General features: G+C 46.2%; 1 protein-coding gene across 1 annotated transcript in view; it reads right to left on the reverse strand.

Moving 5' to 3' along the window:
- Positions 1-347: 347 nt before the first annotated feature.
- URAD (ureidoimidazoline (2-oxo-4-hydroxy-4-carboxy-5-) decarboxylase) overlaps positions 348-24,401 on the reverse strand; it is a 109,585-nt gene continuing 85,531 nt past the window's right edge. The window contains exon 2 of the mRNA XM_063951729.1: positions 348-1,765. Coding sequence (XP_063807799.1) covers positions 1,410-1,765 — 356 coding nt within the window. The 3' untranslated portion in view covers positions 348-1,409. The remainder of the gene's footprint in view (positions 1,766-24,401) is intronic.

The following is a 24,401-nucleotide window of genomic DNA, read 5'->3' on the forward strand; positions in this document are numbered from 1 at the left end:
ACCCCCAGCATGCGAGTGAAAGGATTGCAAATTTTGCTAAAAAGCTGAATTTGCAATCCTTACTGAATAAGGTCCTTAGTCCCCGATAGACAAACCTATTTTCCAAATTGGTTTCCTGGGTTTATTTCATTCCTCCTCCACCCAGTGAAATTTTTGTTAAGTGTAGATATTTAATTTATGAAGAGTATGAAATAGTTTTTCTGAAAAGTTGTATTTTATTGATTTTTTTATTTTATAGTATAATAATTACATTTCAATATTTTTTTGGGGGAAAAACCCCCATAAGTACCTTAGGTACAAACTTACAAAAACATTAATATTTCACATTCAGATCATACATTAACAAAACCAGTATAAGAATAGATTTAATTTTTAAATGATTTTCTATTAATTCATTAGCTATTGACAGTTCAATTATAATTTGAAGGATGCTTAAAGAATTGAAATATAGAAAAACTAGAGTAAAAAGAGGAGTCATTTCTGAACTTCTTCATGAAAGTCCCCATTCTGCTCACCAGAACACTAAACACACTAAGGGGTATATTCAATAACCTTCGGAAGCTGCCGTCTTGTCAGAAAGACGGTAGCTTCCGACAGTTTTAGGTCGGAAAGGGTTCCGACCTATTCATTATGGCCCCGTTTTTTCCGACAAGTCGGGAAACCCGACTTGTCAGAATGCTATCGGAATGCACGCTGATTGGCGGCTTCAGCCGCTGATCAGCGTGCATTGTCGGAAGCGGGGCCAAACCCGACAGGTTTTAGCCCCGTTTCCGACAATCTCAATCCGACTTTAAAAAAAGTCGGATTGAGATGAGGGAGCTGAGAGCAGGAGACGGGGTGAGCAGCGGGGAGAGCAGGAACCCAGCGTCAGCGTCCACCCGGCTCCAGCAAGCGAGGTCCCGCTTGCTGGAGCCATGTGGACGCCGTCATGAGCCTCCGCTGCTGCAGCTGCTGCTCACCCCATCGCCTCCTCTCCGTCTCCTCCTCCTCCGCTGCTCTCCCGTTGCTTCCCTAACCGCCACAGACATCTCTCCCACGGCAGCCGCTGACAGCTTTCCCCCACTGCTACTGTCAGTGCATCCAGCAGCCTCTGACAGCAGCGTCAGGACGAGACACCGGGGGCGGCCAAATCCAACAGTCGGATTTGGCCGCTCTTTGAATAGGGGTTGTCGGGTCCATTCCGACAACTGCATGTCAGAATGGACCCAACTCTTATTGAATATACCCCAATGGGGTAAATCAAAGCTTGGCGAGAAATAAAGTGTAGATAAAGTACCAGCCAATCAGCACCTAACTGCATTGTTACAGGCTGTGTTTGAAAAATGCCAGAAGTTGATTGGTTGTTACTTTATCTCTCTCCATTTTATCTCTCTCCAAGCTTTAATAAATATTCCCAAATTTTCTAAAAGTTACAGCTTTGTAGGCAACACGGCACTCTTAAATAATATATCTTGTAATCTCAAGTGACAAATCTTTTTAACCTCATCAATGCCCTTCAGAAGTTCTGTTGAAGGATCATTCTGAAGGCGGTAGCTTAATTCCTCCATTATTTTTCTTTTGTCAGACATTTTTGCACATATGACGAAGGGAAATCCAAACTTCTCCTTGTATTGAGAGTTTAGAAGGGCTAATATCTCTTGTTCTTCAGTGGTAAGAGAAGTAAGTCCAGCTTGTAGCTGTTCATGCTGTGATTCTACTGTCAGTGTTCCACTTGATAGCTCTCTCCCGGCCAGGTCAGGGTGACACCTCAAGATTCCTTCTTTGCCTGCATGGAAAACCAAAATAAAACTATGACTTAAAACTATTTGGCACAACTTTTTGTAATCTGTCGGTCTGTGTAATGTCCACTAGCACACTTGTACAAATATTTGTAAATAGTCTTCACAATACCTGCCCCAAAATAGGTTGCCATTTATTTGAGGGCTACCAGCCAGGTCTTTGTTGGAAGGGTAGTGATTATATGGCAGTAAAAACATTTAGTCACTGCACTGGGTAACCAGGAGAATAATGCAATGCGCTTGTGGAATTTATGACTTCCCTGGAGCAAAGACAAGATAAGAAATTTAGGATATTTCCACTCTTTTCAAGTAAGCTGTTGAAGGCTTTGATGTACCTCCGTCCACAGAACAGCTCCATTCTTATTCTGCTGTGGATGGTGGGGACGGCCTGAGACTATTGTTGAACACTAGGAAATATTTACTAAGGTAACTGTATGGTTTTAACAGGGCTCCAGTACAGAGGGGGAGGTGTCATTGCTCATTGCCTGTAAGAATAATGCAACATTGACTCTTTCACGCACATTTGTTTTTGTTATCCCCAGGATTCTATAAATCACAAGAGAAAGATATATTTTATCTATACATATAATAAAACTGTGAGAGTTGTGTCTGTACATAGGGGGTAATTCAGATATGATCGTAGATGTGCTAAATTTAGCACATCTACGATCAGTTTCTCAGACATGCGTGGGGACACCCAGCACAGGGCTAGTCCGCCCCGCATGTCTGGCCCTCCCCCCCCCTCCCCCGCAGGGGTGCAAAAGCATTGCACAGCGGCGATGCTTTTACACCCGCTGAGTAGCTCCCTGCCAGCGCAGCACCCGCAACGGTCCGGACACGCCTGCATTGTCCTGACCGCGCGCCGCCAACTGCGTTCTAATGCCGTTGGCACACCCCCTCCCACCCCATGACCGCCTCTGCCTGTCAATCAGCGGCAATCGCAGCCCTGAGATGCTTTTAGCATCTCACTGGGCTCCCAGGGTACGCGTGCGCACTCCACATAGGGATTCAGACTGCGATCGCTGCAGCGATCCAGTCTGACTAAGGCCCCTAGCCATTTTTTTTTCTTTTTTGAGAAATGTACTTTTAGGGACTGTTTATGAACTATGGAGACAAAAAACAAACAAATTTGAAATCTTTGTCTGTCTGTCTGTCTGTCTGTCTGTCTGTCTGTCTGTTTGTCTGTCTGTCTGTCTGTTTGTCTGTCTGTTTGTTCGTTTCGGCATCACACAAAAACTTCTGGATGAATTTGGAACTTGTTTTCAGTATTGTATAGCCTAGTGACCTAGAAAGAAACTGAGGTACAGTATGTATGAACGAAAATGTGACATCAGGTAGAGGAGCATTAAAGGAAAAATCAGATGCCTGACACTGGGTGCATGCATTGTGTAGGCTCCTCAAGTCCAAAATGACTATGGCCCTCATTCCGAGTTGATCGCACGTAGCAACTTTTTGCTGCTCGTGCAATCAACTTGACACCGCCTATAGGGGAGAGTATTTTAGCATAGCAGGGCTGCGATCGCTTGTGCAGCCCTGCTATGCTAAAAAAGTTTCCTGCAAAACAAGGCCAGGGTCAGACTTACTTACCCTGTGCTATGGATCCTGCGACGAAGGTCCCGGGATTGACGTCAAACGTCCGCCCTCCAAACGCCTGTACACGCCTGCGTTTGGCTCTCCACGCCCGGAAAACGGTGAGTAGCTGCCCCAGAACGCCTGCCCACTGTCAATCATCCTGCGACCGTGCTAGCAATCACTTTCTTCTGTCTTCTGGTCATTGCCCGGCGATGCGAACACAATGCATGTGTGCATTGCGGGCTCCGCAGTCCGCACATGCACAGTTCCGACCTGTACGCACCGCAGTGAAGATCCGCTGCGTGCGAACGAGTCGGAATGACCCCCTATATTTGTGGAATTTCTGAACATAGGCCCTCATTCCAAGTTGATCACTAGCTGCCGTTGTTCGCTGTCAGTTCGCAATCAGTTAAAAAAACGGCAAAACTGTGCATGCGTATGCACCGCAATGCGCACACGTGGCATACGGGTACAAAGAGCATTGTGGTTTTGCACAGGCTCTAGCGATGCTTTCAGTCACACTGGCGAACACAGGAAGATTGACAGGAAGAGGGCATTTGTGGGTGGCAACTGACCGTTTCCTGGGAGTGTTTGGAAAAACGCAGGCGTCGCCGGGCGTATGCTGGGTGGGTATCTGACGTCATTACCGTGTCATCCGTCGCAGCAATCATCGCAAAGAATAAGTAACTACAGGGCTGGTCTTGTTCTGCATGAAATGTGTTTGCTGCCGCTCTGCTGCACAGGCGTTCGTACTCCTGCTATGCTAAAATACACTCCCCCGTGGGCGGCGACTATGTGTTTGCTCGGCTGCTAAAAGTAGCTAGCAAGCGGTCAACTCGGAATGAGGGCCATAGTGCAACTGGACTTTCAGCGCACAGCAGTGCACTGAAAGTTGGTGTTCCAATCATGCCTCTGTGGAACTTGACTCCACCCAAGTTATGTAACGGAGCCCGACTTAAAGTGACTTCTCAGCAGATGAAACCTAATTGAGGCAGATATTTTAACAGGATGTGGCGCAGGTGAGACTGTGTTTATACCACGTATACCCCTTATCCCTAAAAAAAATTCCTTTTTTAATTCATGCAACTAGTTTCCTATAAGCGTCTGCTTCGCTTTGGTGATGAACAAGTCCCAGGGGCAAACCCACAGGGCTACTGGCGTACATCACAGGACCAGCTGCTTCTCCCATGGGCAGCTTTACGTGGATTGCTCCCGAGTTAGTAGCACCAAGCATTTTTGTTAATCCCTGAAGAAAACACTGCGAATATTGCTTATAAATACATTTTGGGATCAATGGGGGTAATTCCAAGTTGATCGCAGCAGGATTTTTGTTAGCAATTGGGCAAAACCATGTGCACTGCAGGGGAGGCAGATATAACATGTGCAGAGAGAGTTAGATTTGGGTGGGGTGTGTTCAATCTGAAATCTAATTTGCAGTGTAAAAATAAAGCAGCCAGTATTTACCCTGCACAGAAATAAAATAACCCACCCAAATCTAACTCTTTCTGCACATGTTATATCTACCTCCCCTGCAGTGCACATGGTTTTGCCCAATTGCTAAAAAAAAATCCTGCTGCGATCAACTTGGAATTACCCCCAATGTGTACAATCTAAATATTACATGGCACTTCTGTCTGTGTAAAATTAGTTCTGCTGAGCAATAACAGACATCCACGCAAGTGAAGCCACATACAAAGGCTAGTTGTATACAGTTTTCATCATGATATTAGAACAGTGGTTTCCAAACTTTTTTGAATCACGACACCCTAGAATATCAGAATTTTTTTCACGGCACCCCTAGCCCAAAAATTTCTTATTGAGAAATTTAGAAAGAAATATAACATTAAGTAGATCGCGTTTATATGTCATCCTTAGGATCAGTTGTGTGGTGAGGGACAAGATTTGCTTCTGTTTGGCCACATATTTTATAACTGGCAGCCACCAGCACTGGTTTTGCCTATTATATTGACCATGAATAATTTGAATTGGTCCTGGACCACCATACCTCCCAACTGTCCCGATTTTCGCGGGACAGTCCCGTTTTTTGGGGACTGTCCCGCTGTCCCACCCGCGGGCCGCAGTGTCCCGCGGTGGGGGGGGGCAGTTGGGAGGCTCCTGCACGCGCTGCTCTGCTTAGCAGAGCAGCGATGAATAGACGCTGTGCGCATGCGCACAGCGTCTATTCAGTGCAGACAGAGGGAGAGAGGGCATGCCAGCAGCTCACGGAGCGCTGGGCATGCCTCCTCAATGACGAAATCGGGGGCGTGGCTCGCGATCGCGGGTCCTCCGCGAGGCCACGCCCCCTTTCCCACAGGCCACGCCCCTTTTTCGGGAGCGCGCCGCCGCGCGTGTGTCCCTCTTTACAAGCGGCTAAAGTTGGGAGGTATGGACCACCAACCCAGGGCACCCCTGCAAGTGTCCCGAGGCACCCCAGGAAGCCACGGCACACAGTTTGGGAACCTCTGTATTAGAAGCAATTTGATTCAATTATGTAGTCCAACTAGTTTTACAAGAGACACATTTTCTATATTATTACACACTGGCAGATGTGTTCAGTTAAACCTACAATGTACAGTAGTGAATATCATTTACAAAACATTCAGATTTTATGCTACCTGTCTATGGTATTGCTGATGCCACTCTCAAACACTGCAAAGCTAGAAATTGCTTTTAAAAAGGGGGCACGGCCACAGCTAAAGCCATTTAGCTCTATGGGACTACTGGAGACGCTGAACCCGCTACAAGGCCCCTTTTGGCTGGTACAGACCATAAAAAGAAAATACTGTACCGGCCAAAAAAGTTACAGTGTCATGCATAGTCATCCTGACGTATTCTGGCAAGTTGATATGTGTCTACCCCAATATTTAGCACTGGCTTTCTGGCTCAGTTCACCAGACCCTCCAACATGACCCGCCCCACTAGGTACAAAATGCTCTGTTCCTGGACTTCCCTCTTAATTTATGATTTCCATCACCTGTGTTGAACTAGTTAAATGATAAGAAAGCTGTTTCTTCACAGGTGATGGCAATAATAAACTAAGAGGGAAGTCCAGAAACAGAGCATTTTGTACCTAGTGGGGCGGGTCATGTTGGAGGGTATGAGTTCACTTGGGAGCAATACATATATGTAAATGGACTACAGGTAAATGAATTCAGGGCTGGTACGTGACCAAGCAAGAAGCTGAGGAGGAGGTGACATGGTGTGTGGGTGTGGCCAGTGCCATGTGGACATGTACACCCCCTACACTATCAGCACCAATGGCTCTATACTTAAATTAGGAGGAAAATAGAACTACAACTTTAATACATGATTTGTGGCCAACCATATTTCCAGCTGGATCGCTGGTCATCGTGATACTGTCATTATGATGGGCCTATTATTATGTAGAGGTCAGGAGCTGTAGTGCCATCTGCCCCATAGTTAAGCTGGCTCAGGTCATAAAGTCAGTGGAGAATAAGGGAACAGATAAATATATCCTGGATGAAATAGGGCAGACTAGAGCTGGACAAATGCTGCAATGTCTGGATAGTTATCATGATCTGGCTCTAGATAAGGGCGTAGCTACCATAGGTGCAGGCAGTGCAGCTGCTATGGGGCCCAGAGCTGAGAGGGGCCCACCTTCCCTGTCAAAGTTACATGTGTTATATACATTTCTCTAACGTCCTAAGTGGATGCTGGGGACTCCGTAAGGACCATGGGGAATAGCGGCTCCGCAGGAGACTGGGCACAAAAGTAAAGCTTTAGAACTACCTGGTGTGCACTGGCTCCTCCCCCTATGACCCTCCTCCAAGCCTCAGTTAGATTTTTGTGCCCGAACGAGAAGGGTGCACACTAGGTGGCTCTCCTGAGCTGCTTAGTGAAAAGTTTAGTTTTAGGTTTTTTATTTTCAGTGAGACCTGCTGGCAACAGGCTCACTGCATCGAGGGACTAAGGGGAGAAGAAGCGAACTCACCTGCGTGCAGAGTGGATTGGGCTTCTTAGGCTACTGGACATTAGCTCCAGAGGGACGATCACAGGCCCAGCCATGGATGGGTCCCAGAGCCGCGCCGCCGGCCTCCTTACAGAGCCAGAAGACAGAAGAGGTCCGGAAAATTGGCGGCAGAAGACGTCCTGTCTTCAACAAGGTAGCGCACAGCACTGCAGCTGTGCGCCATTGCTCTCAGCACACTTCACACTCCGGTCACTGAGGGTGCAGGGCGCTGGGGGGGGGCGCCCTGAGACGCAATAAAAACACCTTGGATGGCAAAAAAATGCATCACATATAGCTCCTGGGCTATATGGATGAATTTAACCCCTGCCAGAATACATAGAAAAACGGGAGATAAGGCCGCCGATAAGGGGGCGGAGCCTATCTCATCAGCACACTGGCGCCATTTTCCCTCACAGCTCCGTTGGAGGGAAGCTCCCTGGCTCTCCCCTGCAGTCACTACACTACAGAAAGGGTTAAAAAAGAGAAGGGGGGCACTAATTACGCGCAGTATTAAAGATACAGCAGCTATAAGGGGAAAAAACACTTATATAAGGTTATCCCTGTATATATATAGCGCTCTGGTGTGTGCTGGCAAACTCTCCCTCTGTCTCCCCAAAGGGCTAGTGGGGTCCTGTCCTCTATCAGAGCATTCCCTGTGTGTGTGCTGTATGTCGGTACGTTTGTGTCGACATGTATGAGGAGAAAAATGATGTGGAGACGGAGCAGATTGCCTGTAATAGTGATGTCACCCCCTAGGGGGTCGACACCTGAGTGGATGAACTGTTGGAAGGAATTACGTAACAGTGTCAGCTCTGTATAAAAGACAGTGGTTGACATGAGACAGCCGGCTACTCAGCTTGTGCCTGTCCAGACGTCTCATAGGCCGTCAGGGGCTCTAAAGCGCCCGTTACCTCAGATGGCAGATATAGACGCCGACACGGATACTGACTCCAGTGTCGACGGTGAAGAGACAAATGTGACTTCCAGTAGGGCCACACGTTACATGATTGAGGCAATGAAAAATGTTTTACACATTTCTGATAATACCAGTACCACCAAAAAGGGGTATTATGTTCGGTGAGGAAAAACTACCTGTAGTTTTCCTGAATCTGAGAAATTAAATGAGGTGTGTGATGATGCGTGGTTTTCCCCCGATAACAACTGATAATTTCTAAAATGTTATTGGCATTATATCCTTTCCCGCCAGAGGTTAGGGTGCGTTGGGAAACACCCCCTAGGGTGGATAAAGCGCTCATACGCTTGTAAGAACAAGGGCTCTACCCTCTCCTGAGATGGCCGCCCTTAAGGATCCTGCTGATAGAAAGCAGGAGGGCATCCTAAAAGGTATTTAGTTACACACATACTGGTGTTATACTGCGACCAGCAATCGCCTCAGCCTGGATGTGCAGTGCTGGGTTGGCGTGGTCGGATTCCCTGACTGAAAATATTGATACCCTAGATAGGGACAGTATATTATTGCCTATAGAGCATTTAAAAGATGCATTTTTATATATGCGTGATGCACAGCGGAATATTTGCCGACTGGCATCAAGTCTAAGTGCGTTGTCCATTTCTACCAGTAGAGGGTTATGGACACGACAGTGGTCAGGTGATGCGGATTCCAAACGGCATTTGGAAGTATTGCCTTATTAAGGGGATGAGTTATTTGGGGTCGGTCTTTCAGACCTGGTGGCCACGGCAACAGCTGGGAAATCCACGTTTGTACCCCAGGTCGCCTCTCAACATGAGAAGATGCCGTATTATCAGGCGCAGTCTTTTCGTGGGCAAGCGGGCAAAAGGTTCCTCATTTCTGCCCCGTGACAGAGGGAGAGGAAAAAGGCTGCAGAAATCAGCCAGTTCCCAGGAACAGAAACCCTCTCCCGCCTCTGCCAAGCCCTCAGTATGACGCTGGGGCTTTACAAGCAGAATCAGGCACGGTGGGGGCCCGTCTCAATGAATTTCAGCGCGCAGTGGGCTCACTCGCAAGTAGACCCCTGGATCCTTCAGGTGATATCTCAGGGGTACAAATTGGAATTCGAGACGTCTCCCCCTCGCCGTTTCCTAAAGTCGGCTTTACCGATGTCTCCTTCTGACAGGGAGACAGTTTTGGAAGCCATTCACAAGCTGTATTCCCAGCAGGTGATAATCAAGGTACCCCTCCTGCAACAGGGAAAGGGGTATTATTCCACACTGTTGTGGTACCGAAGCCGGACGGCTCAGTGAGACCGATTCTAAATCTAAAATCTTTGAACACTTACATACAGAGGTTCAAATTCAAGATTGAGTCACTCAGAGCAGTGATTGCGAACCTGGAAGAAGAGGACTACATGATGTCTCGGTACATCAAGGATGCTTACCTTCATGTCCCAATTTACCCTTCTCACCAAGGGTACCTCAGGTTTATGGTACAGAACTGTCACTATCAGTTTCAGACGCTGCCGTATGGATGGTCCACGGCACCCCGGGTCTTTACCAAGGTAATGGCCGAAATGATGAAACTCCTTCGAAGGAAGGGAATTTTAGTTATCCCTTACTTGGACGATTCCCTGATAAGGGTAAGATCCAGGGAACAGTTGGAGGTCGGTGTAGCACTATCTCAGGTAGTGTTGCGGCAGCACGATTGGATTCTCAATATTCCAAAATCGCAGCTGATTCCGACGACTCGTCTTCTGTTCTTAGGGATGATCCTGGACACAGTTCAGAAAAAGGTGTTTCTCCCGGAGGAGAAAGTCAGGGAGTTATCCGAGCTAGTCGGGAACCTCCTATAACCGAGCCAAGTCTCAGTACATCAATGAGATGGTTCTGGGAAAAATGGTGGCTTCCTATGAAGCAATCCCATGCGGCAGATTCCACGCAAGAACTTTCCAGTGGGACCTGCTGGACAAATGGTCTGGGTCGCATCTTCAGATGCATCAGCGGATAACCCTGTCACCAAGCACAAGGGTGTCTCTCCTGTGGTGGTTGCAGAGTGCTCATCTTCTAGAGGGCCGCACATTCAGGACTGGGTCCTGGTGACCACGGATGCCAGCCTGCGAGGCTGGGGAGCAGTCACACAGGGAAGGAATTTCCAGAGCTTATGGTCAAGCCTGGAGACATCACTTCACATAAATATCCTGAAGCTAAGGGCCATTTACAATGCTCTAAGCTCAGCAAGACCTCTGCTTCAAGGTCACCCGGAGTTGATCCATTCGGACAACATCACGGCAGTCACCCGCGTAAACAGACAGGGTGACACAAGAAGCAGAAGGGCAATGGCAGAAGCTGCAAGGATTCTTCGCTGGGCGGAAAATCATGTGATAGCACTGTCAGCAGTATTCATTCCGGGAGTGGACAACTGGGAAGCAGACTTCCTCAGCAGACACGACCTCCACCCGGGAGAGTGGGGACTTCACCCAGAAGTCTTCCACATGTTTATAAAACTCGACAAGTATTGCGCCAGGTCAAGGGACCCTCAGGCAATAGCTGTAGACGCTCTGGTAACACAGTGGGTGTACCAGTCAGTGTATGTGTTCCCTCCTCTGCCTCTCATAACCAAGGTACTGAGAATTATAAGATGGAGAGGAGTAAGCACTATATTCGTGGCTCCGGATTGGCCAAGTAGGACTTGGTAACCGGAACTTCAAGAGATGCTCACGGAGGATCCGTGGCCTCTACCTCTAAGAAGGGACCTGCTCCAGCAAGGACCCTGTCTGTTCCAAGACTTACCGCGACTGCGTTTAACGGCAGGGCGGTTGAACGCCGGATCCTGAAGGAAAAAGGCATTCCGGATGAAGTCATCCCTATCCTGATCAAAGCCAGGAAAGATATAACCGCAAAACATTATCACCGCATTTGGCGAAAATATGTTGCGTGGTGCGAGGCCAGTAAGGCCCCGACGGAGGAATTTTCAACTAGGTCGATTCCTACATTTCCTGCAAACAGGAGTGTCTATGGGCCTGAAATGGGGGTCCATTAAGGTTCAAATTTCGGCCCTGTCAATTTTCTTCCAAAAAGAACTAGCTTCAGTCCCTGAAGTTCAGACGTTTGTGAAAGGGGTACTGTATACAGCCTCCTTTTGTGCCTCCAGTGGCACCTTGGGATCTAAATGTAGATTTTGGGTTCCAAAAGTCACATTGGTTTGAACCACTTAAATATGTGGAGTTAAAATATCTCACATGGAAAGTGGTCATGCTGTTGGCCCTGGCCTGGGCCAGGTGCGTGTCAGAATTGGCGGCTTTATCCTGTAAAAGCCCTCATCTGATTTTCCATTCGGACAGGGCGGAATTGAGGACTTGTCCTCAGTTTCTCCCTAAGGTGGTTTTCAGCGTTTCACCTGAATCAACCTATTGTGGTGCCTGCGGCTACTAGGGACTTGGAGGACTCCAAGTTGCTAGACGTTGTCAGAGCCCTGGAAATATTGGTTTCCAGGACGGCTGGAGTCAGAAAATCTGACTCGTTGTTTATTCTGTATGCACCCAACAAGCTGGGTGCTCCTGCTTCTAAGCAGACTATTGCTCGTTGGATTTGTAGTACAATTCAGCTTGCACATTCTGTGGCAGGCCTGCCACAGCCAAAATCTGTAAAAGCCCATTCCACAAGGAAGGTGGGCTCATCTTGGGCGGCTGCCCGAGGGGTCTCGGCTTTACAACTTTGCCGAGCAGCTACTTGGTCAGAAGCAAATACGTTTGTAAAATTCTACAAATTTGATACCCTGGCTGAGGAGGACCGGGAGTTCTCTCATTTGGTGCTGCAGAGTCATCCGCACTCTCCCGCCCGTTTGGGAGCTTTGGTATAATCCCCATGGTCCTTACGGAGTCCCCAGCATCCACTTAGGACGTTAGAGAAAATAAGAATTTACTTACCGATAATTCTATTTCTCGTAGTCCGTAGTGGATGCTGGGCGCCCATCCCAAGTGCGGATTGTCTGCAATACTGGTACATAGTTATTGTTACCAAAAAATCGGGTTATTGCTGTAGTGAGCCATCTTTTCTAGAGGCTCCTCTGTTATCATGCTGTTAACTGGGTTTAGATCACAAGTTATATGGTGTGATTGGTGTGGCTGGTATGAGTCTTACCCGGGATTCAAAATCCTTCCTTATTGTGTACGCTCGTCCGGGCACAGTATCCTAACTGAGGCTTGGAGGAGGTTCATAGGGGGAGGAGCCAGTGCACACCAGGTAGTTCTAAAGCTTTACTTTTGTGCCCAGTCTCCTGCGGAGCCGCTATTCCCCATGGTCCTTACGGAGTCCCCAGCATCCACTACGGACTACGAGAAATAGAATTATCGGTAAGTAAATTCTTATTTTTTCGCCATTGGGTGGTACGTAGGGGTCCTTTCAAACTTTTTCCTTGGGGCCTGCAATATATCTAGGTATGCCCCTGGACCTGCTCATTGTAGTGTGGTATAAAATGAGCTGGAGGGCATTTTAATGTTATATAATATGAACCGGGGCACTGTAATGTGGCACAATATGAACAGGGAGCACTATATATCATAATGTGAATTGGGGATACTGTGCAGCATAATGTGTACTGGCAGCTCTGAAATTTGACATAGGGTGAACTTAAGCACTACTGCGATTCATATAAGAAACTATGGCACTACCATGGGGCAAAACATTAAATAAGGCTCTGCTATGGTTCAGAAAATGAATTAGGGCACTATTATTATAGGGCATAAAATTAACTGCTGCAGGGAAGTGTCTCTCTAGAAGCAATGGAACGGGGGCCCCTTCAAAATGTTGCAATGGGGCCCACAAAGTTCTGGCTACGCCCCTGGCTCCAGCGCAGACTAACTGACATTGCATGCCTCCTCTCTGGGTGAACACTGGATGGAAGGTCTAAAGGGTCGATTCAGTTGCAGGCAATGTCCAGGATGTTTCATTGCGAAGGAGTAAAAAAGCCAGGAACAGTACACCTAATTATGTGCTGATTTCACCTAATAGGATTACAAACAAAAATTGCAGATCTCAAGGTCACCATAAGTGCAGCATATGTCTGCACTAAAGCCCCCTACACATCAGGTGGTGTGATACCCCCACCTGCCAGAAGGGTCGATCCTGCCGACCAGTGGGCATCGCATCGATGATCGGCAATCCATTGGAGAATCAAAGAAATTAAGTATATTAAAAATGCCAGATTTCCCGATCCCTGCTGGGATCAAGGCCTCTGGATTTTAAAATCTGTTTTATATTCCCGATTCCCCTACATGACTGTCAGGGGATCGGGCCATTGCTGCAATCCATCGCTGGTGTATGGGGGCCTATGCAAGCAACACCCTCCATTAAATTGACCCTTTTAAGTTTGACATTTGGGTGGGGGATGTAGCAACGTGATTTGCAGTATTAAGCTCTATACCACGCTTCGCATTAAGCACCAGTGAATGCAGTCTAATGCTACAAGTCACTGTAATTTGCGTCATCAAGTCCCCATACCAGCCATCTAACTGGGGAAGTGGGAGGGATTTTAGAGTTTAAGGTCCTCATATATCAGCAATAACAAAAAACAATTTGCAGATTCTGAGATTTTTTTTCTCCATATATAAAGATTCCCCAATCCACCAATCTGCACCCATACATTACAGATATTTTTCAGTGATTTGCAGATAATGTTTTAGCAAATACAGATCTGCTAATCTTGAAAGGCTCATCAGTTTAGTAGAAATGGTCTGCAAATCTGCTGATTGTTACCACACATTAGCAATCTACAGGCTCAATTGAACTGAGAAATCCAAAATGATGGATAACATGAATTAACAACCCCAATCGATTTTTGGTCTGAATCTACGATCTGTGATCCCCATACATTGCATGCATATTTATTTGCACAATCATCTGCCAAATGCCAGCTTGCCCCAACTGATTGCTGATGTATCATGGGGACCTTTAGTCTACTCTCAATTCAGTGTAGTGGAACTTCAGACGTCTTCCAGAACTCCCCCAGTCACCCTCCTAAGGCCCCTGCCTTGCTCTCAGGGGAGCAGAGTAGGAGCCTCTTCTGACAGAATATGTGACTTGCTTCCAGAACTTTCGCAGAGTTGCATTCAACTCAAATAGGCCCATTTTGCCCATGTAAACTGAAGTTAATAAATCCATATAGCATGTCTGAATCATATGTCTCCAAACCTACATATCTGATCTGCTGACTGTAGCATTCTTTATTTATACATTGCTAACTCATCTATTCCTCCTCTTTATAACCAAGAAAAAGTTAATGAACTAAAACATAGCTGGAAAACAAGGAATTATATAAGGAGGGAATGGAAAGGTCTCCCTGTTTTTACACGCTGGCTCTGCATACTGGGGATTGTATTTACTGCAGGGTGATCATGATAAATAGGTCACCTGGGAATGCACTGTGCCCCAAGCTGCCCCACATTACACTGACTGCTCTTTGAAATGCATAAGAGTGTACACATCGTCATTCAGGACAAATTACCCATTCACTACATACCCAGGAGCCCTTATTCAGCAGAACACTCATTTCCCACATTTTTATATATATATATATATATATATATATATATTAGTGATGTGCACCGGAAATTTTTCGGGTTTTGTGTTTTGGTTTTGGATTCGGTTCTGAGGCCGTGTTTTGGATTCGGACGCGTTTTGGCAAAACCTCCCTGAAAATGTTTTGTCGGATTCGGGTGTGTTTTGGATTCGGGTGTTTTTTTACAAAAAACCCTAAAAAACAGCTTAAATCATAGAATTTGGGGGTCATTTTGATCCCATAGTATTATTAACCTCAATAACCATAATTTCCACTCATTTTCAGTCTATTCTGAACACTGAACACCTCACAATATTATTTTTAGTCCTAAAATTTGCACCGAGGTCGCTGGATGACTAAGCTAAGCGACCCAAGTGGCCGACACAAGCACCTGGCCCATCTAGGAGTGGCACTGCAGTGTCAGACAGGATGGCCCTTCAAAAAAATAGTCCCCAAACAGCACATGATGCAAAGAAAAAAAAGGCACAATGAGGTAGCTGTGTGACTAAGCTAAGCGACCCAAGTGGCCGACACAAACACCTGGCCCATCTAGGAGTGGCACTGCAGTGTCAGACAGGATGGCAGATTTAAAAAATAGTCCACAAACAGCACATTATGCAAAGAAAAAAAGAGGTGCACCAAGGTCGCTGGATGGCTAAGCTAAGCGACCCATGTGGCCGACACAAATACCTGGCTCATCTAGGAGTGGCGCTGCAGTGTCAGACAGGATGGCAGATTTAAAAAATAGTCCCCAAACAGCACATGATGCAAAGAAAAAAAGAGGTGCACCAAGGTCGCTGGATGGCTAAGCTAAGCGACCCAAGTGGCCGAAACAAACACCTGGCCCATCTAGGAGTGGCACTGCAGTGTCAGACAGGATGGCAGATTTAAAAAATAGTCCCCAAACAGCACATGATGCAAAGAAAAAAAGAGGTGCACCAAGGTCGCTGGATGACTAAGCTAAGCGACACAAGTGGCCGACCCAAACACCTGGCCCATCTAGGAGTGGCACTGCAGTGTCAGACAGGATGGCAGACTTAAAAAATAGTCCCCAAACAGCACATGATGCAAAGAAAAAAAGAGGTGCACCAAGGTCGCTGGATGGCTAAGCTAAGCGACACAAGTGGCCGACACAAACACCTGGCCTATCTAGGAGTGGCACTGCAGTGTCAGACAGGATGGCACTTCAAAAAAATAGTCCCCAAACAGCACATGATGCAAAGAAAAAAAGAGGCGCAATGAGGTAACTGTGTGACTAAGCTTAGCGACCCAAGTGGCCGACACAAACACCTGGCCCATGTAGGAGTGGCACTGCAGTGTCAGGCAGGATGGCACTTCAAAAAAATAGTCCCCAAACAGCACATGATGCAAAGAAAAAAAGAGGCGCAATGAGGTAACTGTGTGACTAAGCTTAGCGACCCAAGTGGCCGACACAAACACCTGGCCCATGTAGGAGTGGCACTGCAGTGTCAGGCAGGATGGCACTTCAAAAAAATAGTCCCCAAACAGCACATGATGCAAAGAAAAATGAAAGAAAAAAGAGGTGCAAGATGGAATTGTCCTTGGGCCCTCCCACCCACCCTTATGTTGTATAAACAGGACATGCACACTTTAACGAACCCATCATTTCAGCGACAGGGTCTGCCACAGGACTGTGACTGAAATGACTGGTTGGTTTGGCCCCCCACCAAAAAAGAAGCAATCAATCTCTCCTTGCACAAACTGGCTCTATATACTGGTGGTCAGCAAACTGTGCAAATATACAGAAATGGGTTCTCTGCGCACTGAGGTGTTAATCTGAGGCGGGGTGTGCTGCTGGTAATGAGGGGTGTCCCACCCCCCCTTAAATGGTAAGTATACAGATGTGGATAAATCCACAGGGAACCAGCGCTCAAACCCTATTTGTAGTGGTGAATGATACGGTTATAGAGTGAAACTAAAATCAATAATGAAAAAGCAGGTAATATACTTAAGGTTGTTTATTCTAAGATGCTGAGATACTTTCTTTCCCAAAAGGTATAAATTCGGTTTAAAAGTCAATCAGTGATTGGGGCACGCTCCTGATTTGAGCTTAAATTCTGAAGTGCAAGGTTCAATTGAAAGAACAAATGCTGTAATCTTTGTAAAGTCGAAAAAAAGAAAAAGAAAAATGCCACAAAAAAATAATAATGATAATATGTACTAAAGTCCAAACGGTTTACAAGTCTATACAGACTGCGGCGTCCCGCTAATCTGTGCTCTGAAGTGAAGGATTCTCTTGTGAAGTGATGAACAGTTGACAGCGGTAGTGTATGCTTTGGTTAGAGTGGAGAATAAGGACCCTGGACTGGCGCTATTCCTCCTACAGCACGTCCCACAGTAGAGCGCCCGAATCAGGCCCGCTCTGCGGGGCCGCTGACCTGGGGTGTGCACCTGTCACGGAGGCGAAGTGGACCCGGCCGGAGCTCTCCGAGCGGCTGGCCGCGCCTCTCCTCCTCCTACAGGGACTTACCTTCTCCCTTCCCCTCCGCCTTCCACTCTACGCTGTCTCTGGCTTTTTCCCGAGGATCCGAACCCGCTCATCACTAATATATATATACTACAATGTTGAACCGGCACTTCTCCCTAAATGGCAACTTGCTCCGTTGCCCTCTGAAGAACTTATGAACAAAAATCCGACAATAGAAGACAGCGGCCATCGGAGACATACATCAAAGAGTGATGGTGTATTTCAAACAACGGAAACCAACATTTCGGGGCTCACTAGCCCCTTTGTCAAGGTTAGTAACCCACCTTGACAAAGGGGCTAGTGACCCCCGAAACGTTGGTTTCGGTTGTTTGAAATACACCATCACTCTATGATGTATGTCTCAGAGTTAGTGATGAGCGGGTTCGGTTCCTCGGGATCCGAACCCCCCCGAACTTCACCCATTTTCCACGGGTCCGAGGCAGACTCGGATCCTCCCGCCTTGCTCGGTTAACCCGAGGGCGCCCGAACGTCATCATCCCGCGGTCGGATTCTCGCGAGATTCGTATTCTATATAAGGAGCCGCGCGTCGCCGCCATTGTTCACTCGTGCATTGGAGATGATCGTGAGAGGACGTGGCTGGCGTCCTCTCAGTTTCTATGTTCAGTGGGCTGCAAATTGTGCTGCAAATATCTGTGCTCAGTGTGCTGCAAATATCTGTGCTCAGTGTGCTGCAAGTGCAAATATCTATGTTCTCTGCCTGAAAAACACTTTATATCTGACTGTGCTCAGTGTGCTGCAAATATCTGTGCTCAGTGTGCTAATTGCTTTATTGTGGGGACTGGGGACTAGCAGTATTATATAGTAGGAGGACAGTGCAGAGTTTTGCTGACCGGTGAACAGTGACCACCAGTATTATACGTTCTCTGCCTGAAAAACGCTCCATATCTGTGCTGCATTGTAGTATATAGTAGGAGGACAGTGCAGAATTTTGCTGACCACCAGTATAACTATATATATAGCAGTACGGTACAGTAGTCCACTGCTCTACCTACCTCTGTGTCGTCAAGTATACTATCCATCCATACCTGTGGTGCATTTCAGTTTTGCACAGTTTGCTGACCACCAATATATACTATATAGCAGTACGGTACAGTAGGCCACTGCTCTACCTACCTCTGTGTCGTCAAGTATACTAGTATCCATCCATACCTGTGGTGCATTTCAGTTTTGCACAGTTTGCTGACCACCAATATATACTATATAGCAGTACGGTACAGTAGGCCACTGCTCTACCTACCTCTGTGTCGTCAAGTATACTAGTATCCATCCATACCTGTGGTGCATTTCAGTTTTGCACAGTTTGCTGTCCACCAGTATATAATATATAGCAGTACGGTACAATAGGCCACTGCTCTACCTACCTCTGTGTCGTCAAGTATACTAGTATCCATCCATACCTGTGGTGCATTTCAGTTTTGCACAGTTTGCTGACCACCAGTATATACTATATAGCAGTACGGTACAGTAGGCCACTGCTCTACCTACCTCTGTGTCGTCAAGTATACTATCCATCCATACCTGTGGTGCATTTCAGTTTTGCACAGTTTGCTGTCCACCAGTATGTAATATATAGCAGTACGGTACAGTAGGCCACTGCTCTACCTACCTCTGTGTCGTCAAGTATACTAGTATCCATCCATACCTGTGGTGCATTTCAGTTTTGCACAGTTTGCTGTCCACCAGTATATAATATATAGCAGTATGGTACAGTAGGCCACTGCTCTACCTACCTCTGTGTCGTCAAGTATACTATCCATCCATACCTGTGGTGCATTTCAGTTTTGCACAGTTTGCTGTCCACCAGTATATATTATATTGCAGTACGGTACAGTAGGCCACTGCTCTACCTACCTCTGTGTTGTCAAGTATACTATCCATCCATACCTGTGGTGCATTTCAGTTTTGCACAGTTTGCTGACCACCAGTATATAGAGCCAGTTTGTGCAAGGAGAGATTGATTGCTTCTTTTTTGGTGGGGGCCCAAACCAACCAGTAATTTCAGTCACAGTCGTGTGGCAGACCCTGTCGCTGAAATGATGGGTTCGTTAAAGTGTGCATGTCCTATTTATACAATATAAGGGTGGGTGGGAGGGCCCAAGGACAATTCCATCTTGCACCTCTTTTTTCTTTCATTTTTCTTTGCATCATGTGCTGTTTGGGGACTATTTTTTTGAAGTGCCATCCTGCCTGACACTGCAGTGCCACTCCTAGATGGGCCAGGTGTTTGTGTCGGCCACTTGGGTCGCTTAGCTTAGTCACACAGCTACCTCATTGCGCCTCTTTTTTTCTTTGCATCATGTGCTGTTTGGGGACTATTTTTTTGAAGTGCCATCCTGTCTGACACTGCAGTGCCACTCCTAGATGGGCCAGGTGTTTGTGTCGGCCACTTGTGTCGCTTAGCTTAGCCATCCAGCGACCTTGGTGCACCTCTTTTATTCTTTGCATCATGTGATGTTTGGGGACTATTTTTTAAATCTGCCATCCTGTCTGACACTGCAGTGCCACTCCTAGATGGGCCAGGTGTTTGGGTCGGCCACTTGTGTCGCTTAGCTTAGCCATCCAGCGACCTTGGTGCACCTCTTTTTTTCTTTGCATCATGTGCTGTTTGGGGACTATTTTTTAAATCTGCCATCCTGTCTGACACTGCAGTGCCACTCCTAGATGGGCCAGGTGTTTGTGTCGGCCACTTGGATTGCTTAGCTTAGCCATCCAGCGACCTTGGTGCACCTCTTTTTTTCTTTTCATCATGTGCTGTTTGGGGACTATTTTTTAAATCTGCCATCCTGTCTGACACTGCAGTGCCACTCCTAGATGGGCCAGGTGTTTGGTTCGGCCACTTGGGTCGCTTAGCTTAGTCACACAGCTACCTCATTGCGCCTCTTTTTTTCTTTGCATCATGTGCTGTTTGGGGACTATTTTTTTGAAGTGCCATCCTGTCTGACACTGCAGTGCCACTCCTAGATGGGCCAGGTGTTTGTGTCGGCCACTTGGGTCGCTTAGCTTAGTCATCTAGCGACCTCGGTGCAAATTTCAGGACTAAAAATAATATTGTGAGGTTTGAGGTGTTCAGAATAGACTGAAAATGAGTGGAAATTATGGTTATTGAGGTTAATAATACTATGGGATGAAAATGACCCCCAATTCTATGATTTAAGCTGTTTTTGAGGTTTTTTTGTAAAAAAACACCCGAATCCAAAACACACCCGAATACGACAAAAAATGTTCAGGGAGGTTTTGCCAAAACGCGTCCGAATCCAAAACACGGCCTCGGAACCGAATCCAAAACCAAAACACAACAAAACCCGAAAAATTTCCGGTGCACATCACTACTCAGAGTGCTGCTGTCTTCTAACGTCGGATTTATATATATATACATATATATATATATATATGAATACATATATATATACGTGTGTGTGTGTGTGTGTGTGTGTGTGTGTGTGTGTGTGTGTGTGTGTGTAAATCAAGCATTCATTCCATTCATGATAGCGAATACAGGTTATTGGTACATACAGATGTATCCACATACACCTGTATCCGGATCGTGATAAATAAATGTCACTTTCATGGCCCTTAATCCAACCAGCTGTGACAGTGGCCTGAAGCTGCATTTTCCCCCACTAATCACCACCACTGGGACCAAAAGCCCATGTACTATATATCTGCCCCTCTCCTTGGCACTACTAAGGAAAAGATCAGTAAAAAGAAGCCTGCAGTATTTTATGTGGGAGATAATGAGTACATATAGTACAAAGATGGGTATTTCATCCATGTGGTGCACTATGCTTGGGTATAAATGTACATTGTACACCATATTGCTCCATGTCTGCGCACACCAGGGGGTACATTTATGTTCCTTGTGAAGGTTGGTCTGTGTTTTACATGACTGACACTATTACCAGGCTGTCAATCATAGCCGGTGGCCTGTGTTTAAGGCCCAAGAGTCATAACAAGTGATCCCTAGGGTCAGGGCTTGAGTTAGGGGTGAGGGCGCCCCTAGGCACAACAGTAATGGACGCAACCCCTGCCTGCCTAATTTTATTATTTTTATTAATTGGTTATAAGCCCTAATTTGATGATAGCCAATTTAATAGAATAAAAGTTCTAGACTGTATACATATACATATTTACTAAGTAGGACATCATACAGGGGCAGTATGTACATGTCCTACCAGTTTACACTCCATTCAAGATGGCATAGTGTACAATACAATGGAAATATTTCGCAGTTACTGGTACATTTCGGGCTGACAGTACTAACACCAGCATCCAAGTGCCGCCCCTAGGCCTAGGGTAGCCACTGCCTAGGGCAGCACAGTTGGCACAGTGGTTAACAGCACTGAGGTCTTGAGTTTGATTCCCACCAATGCCTTATCTGTGTGTAGTTTGTATGTTCTTCTCACGTTTGTTTGTGTTTTTCTTCTGGGCACTCTGGGTTCCCTCCCACAATCCACAATATACTGGTGGATTAATTGAATTTTGAAAGATAGTTTCTGCCTCCCTGATGCTATCAGTGTCCTGTCTCTTGATGCAGAAATGTTTATATACCATGTATCTGTCCTGCATTGTCTTGTATTGTAAGTGGCTGTTTTCTTATTTGGCTCATTTGTTTATGCATTGTGTTAGGTGCTGCGGAACCCTTGTGGCACCATATAAAAAAAGGATAATAATAATAATAATAATAATAATAATGCAGAGTGAGTAGTAAGCCAGCTTGTGCAACTTACTTCAGTGATGATGATGATGATGGCTTGCAGTAATCTAGGCGCATAAGGTGCCGTAGTCAAGGTGTACACATATCTACATGGATAGGGCTCTATAGGACACAGCAGCGTGTGCAGGGCTGGGAAGGGAGGCTCCTGCCACCGAGAAGCAGCAGTTTTCTCCCTCTCTCTGCATGATATTCTGATGCTATACCGCAGCCAGCGGCAGCGGACATGTGAGAAATGTTAAGGGTTGGTGATGGGGAGGATCATACTGATCGCACCCCTTCCTCCCTGGATCTGCCCCTCTGTGCAGGAAACGATGTACTGTCCGGTTCAACAGTGCTACAAAATATTGGGTGTAAGATATATCGACATTCATAAGAGAATGAGAATATCAACACGGTCATAATGTTGACACTGATGTTGACGGTGAGTATACTTACTTTATACCTAACCCCTACTCCTGACCCTTTGTCCAGTGCCCCCCCCTCCCCTCCCCGCAGCCTAACCCTAATGTCAACATTCTGACAAAGGTCAGGCATTTCACCTGCCGACATTCTGCGAATGTCACATTATCTGTTGACATTTTAACATTGTCAACATAATAAATGTCAACACTGTATGGTTGACATTCACATTGTTGACCTAATGTCTACGGGGGACATTTACTAAGCAGTGATAAAAGTGGAGAAGTGAGCCAGTGGAGAAGTTACCCATGGCAACCAATCAGAATTGATGTAACATTTATAATTTGCATACTATAAAAGTATACAGAGCAGCTGATTGGTTGCCATGAGCAACTTCTCCACTGGCTCACTTCTCCACTTTCATCACTGCTTAGTACATGTCCCCTACATCTCCAAAAATATAGAACCACAAATCAGCGGAGGACACTATAAAACTGGAGCTGTGCAATGTATTTGCCTGATGTAAATAGAATGATAGAATAGATTCCTGGACCTCTCAATACCTTGAATTCTCCGTTGTAAATTCCTGGCTCAAACTTCACATTAAATCCCACTTCTATATTTCTAGGGCTCTAATATATTTTATTATCGATTACTAAAAATGCAGTGACCTGCCTGATTTCCTTAATATGTTTGCAGCTGACATTGGCCACTCACTGGGGCTGGTTCTGACTCGGACAGGTCTCCATAGACGCATATATTCTTCCAATTGGATGCACACATACTAAGTAGAAATTTCATGGGGAAAACATTCCGGAGGGGCCAGTACAGTAGGGACATGAATATGGAGTGAGCCTCTCCTACAGGATGTCCTCTTTGCTTTGCTTTCCTTTCATCCTCCCCAATTCTCCTCCTCTCTTTTTGTGACCAGGCACTTTCTCTTTATTCTCGGCCCTCCTCACTGCTCCTCCTCTTCCTTATCTCTTACTGATTATTTGGAGAAGAAGGTCCTTGCTTTTGTGTATCCCTAATTTGTGTTTCTCAACCTGCTGGCAACACCTTCCTATAATTGATGGAGTGAATGGCAGAGAAAAGAAAGAAAAAAATAAAATATAGAGAGAGAGATGTTGACCTAGAGCCAGGTCGGTTTGTCAAGACCTTCTGCGCTTAAACCTCAATCAAACATAAATATTTTATTCCTCAGCAGCAAAGTATTATCACTATTAGCCATTGATAAGCTTCTTACTCCTGATTTATTAGTAGTTCACCCTGGTGCAAGATTGGAGCACAGCGTATATATATATATATATATATATATATTATTTCTATTGTAGATATTATAGGCCTGTTTCGGAGATGTACGCAAATGCTACTGCAGCAGTGAATGTGTACGCAGCAATTGTGAGAGCTTTTGAAAATGCTGGATTTGTACTGATTTGCCTATTGGCGACTTTGCGAGACCCAGCGGCAGCGTTCAAAGACGCAGCATTCGTCACAGGTCAGTCCATTGAAAAAGCTTCTGAGTAGCCATATGGTCGCACATTGGGGGTCATTCCGAGTTGTTCACTCGCAAGCTGCTTTTAGCAGCTTTGCACACGCTAAGCCGCCGCCTACTGGGAGTGAATCTTAGCTTCTCAAAATTGCGAACGAAAGATTAGCAGAATTGCGAATAGACACTTCTTAGCAGTTTCTGAGTAGCTCCAGACTTACTCGGCATCTGCGATCAGTTCAGTCAGTGTCGTTCCTGGTTTGACGTCACAAACACACCCAGCGTTCGCCCAGACACTCCTCCGTTTCTCCAGCCACTCCCGCGGTTTTCCCAGAAACGGTAGCGTTTTTTCGCACACACCCATAAAACGGCCAGTTTCCGCCCAGAAACACCCACTTCCTGTCAATCACACTCCGATCACCAGAACGAAGAAAAAACCTCGTAATGCCGTGAGTAAAATACCTAACTGCATAGTAAAGTTACTTGGCGCAGTCGCACT

This window comes from Pseudophryne corroboree, chromosome 2, assembly GCF_028390025.1.
Source record: "Pseudophryne corroboree isolate aPseCor3 chromosome 2, aPseCor3.hap2, whole genome shotgun sequence".
Taxonomy (NCBI): domain Eukaryota; kingdom Metazoa; phylum Chordata; class Amphibia; order Anura; family Myobatrachidae; genus Pseudophryne; species Pseudophryne corroboree.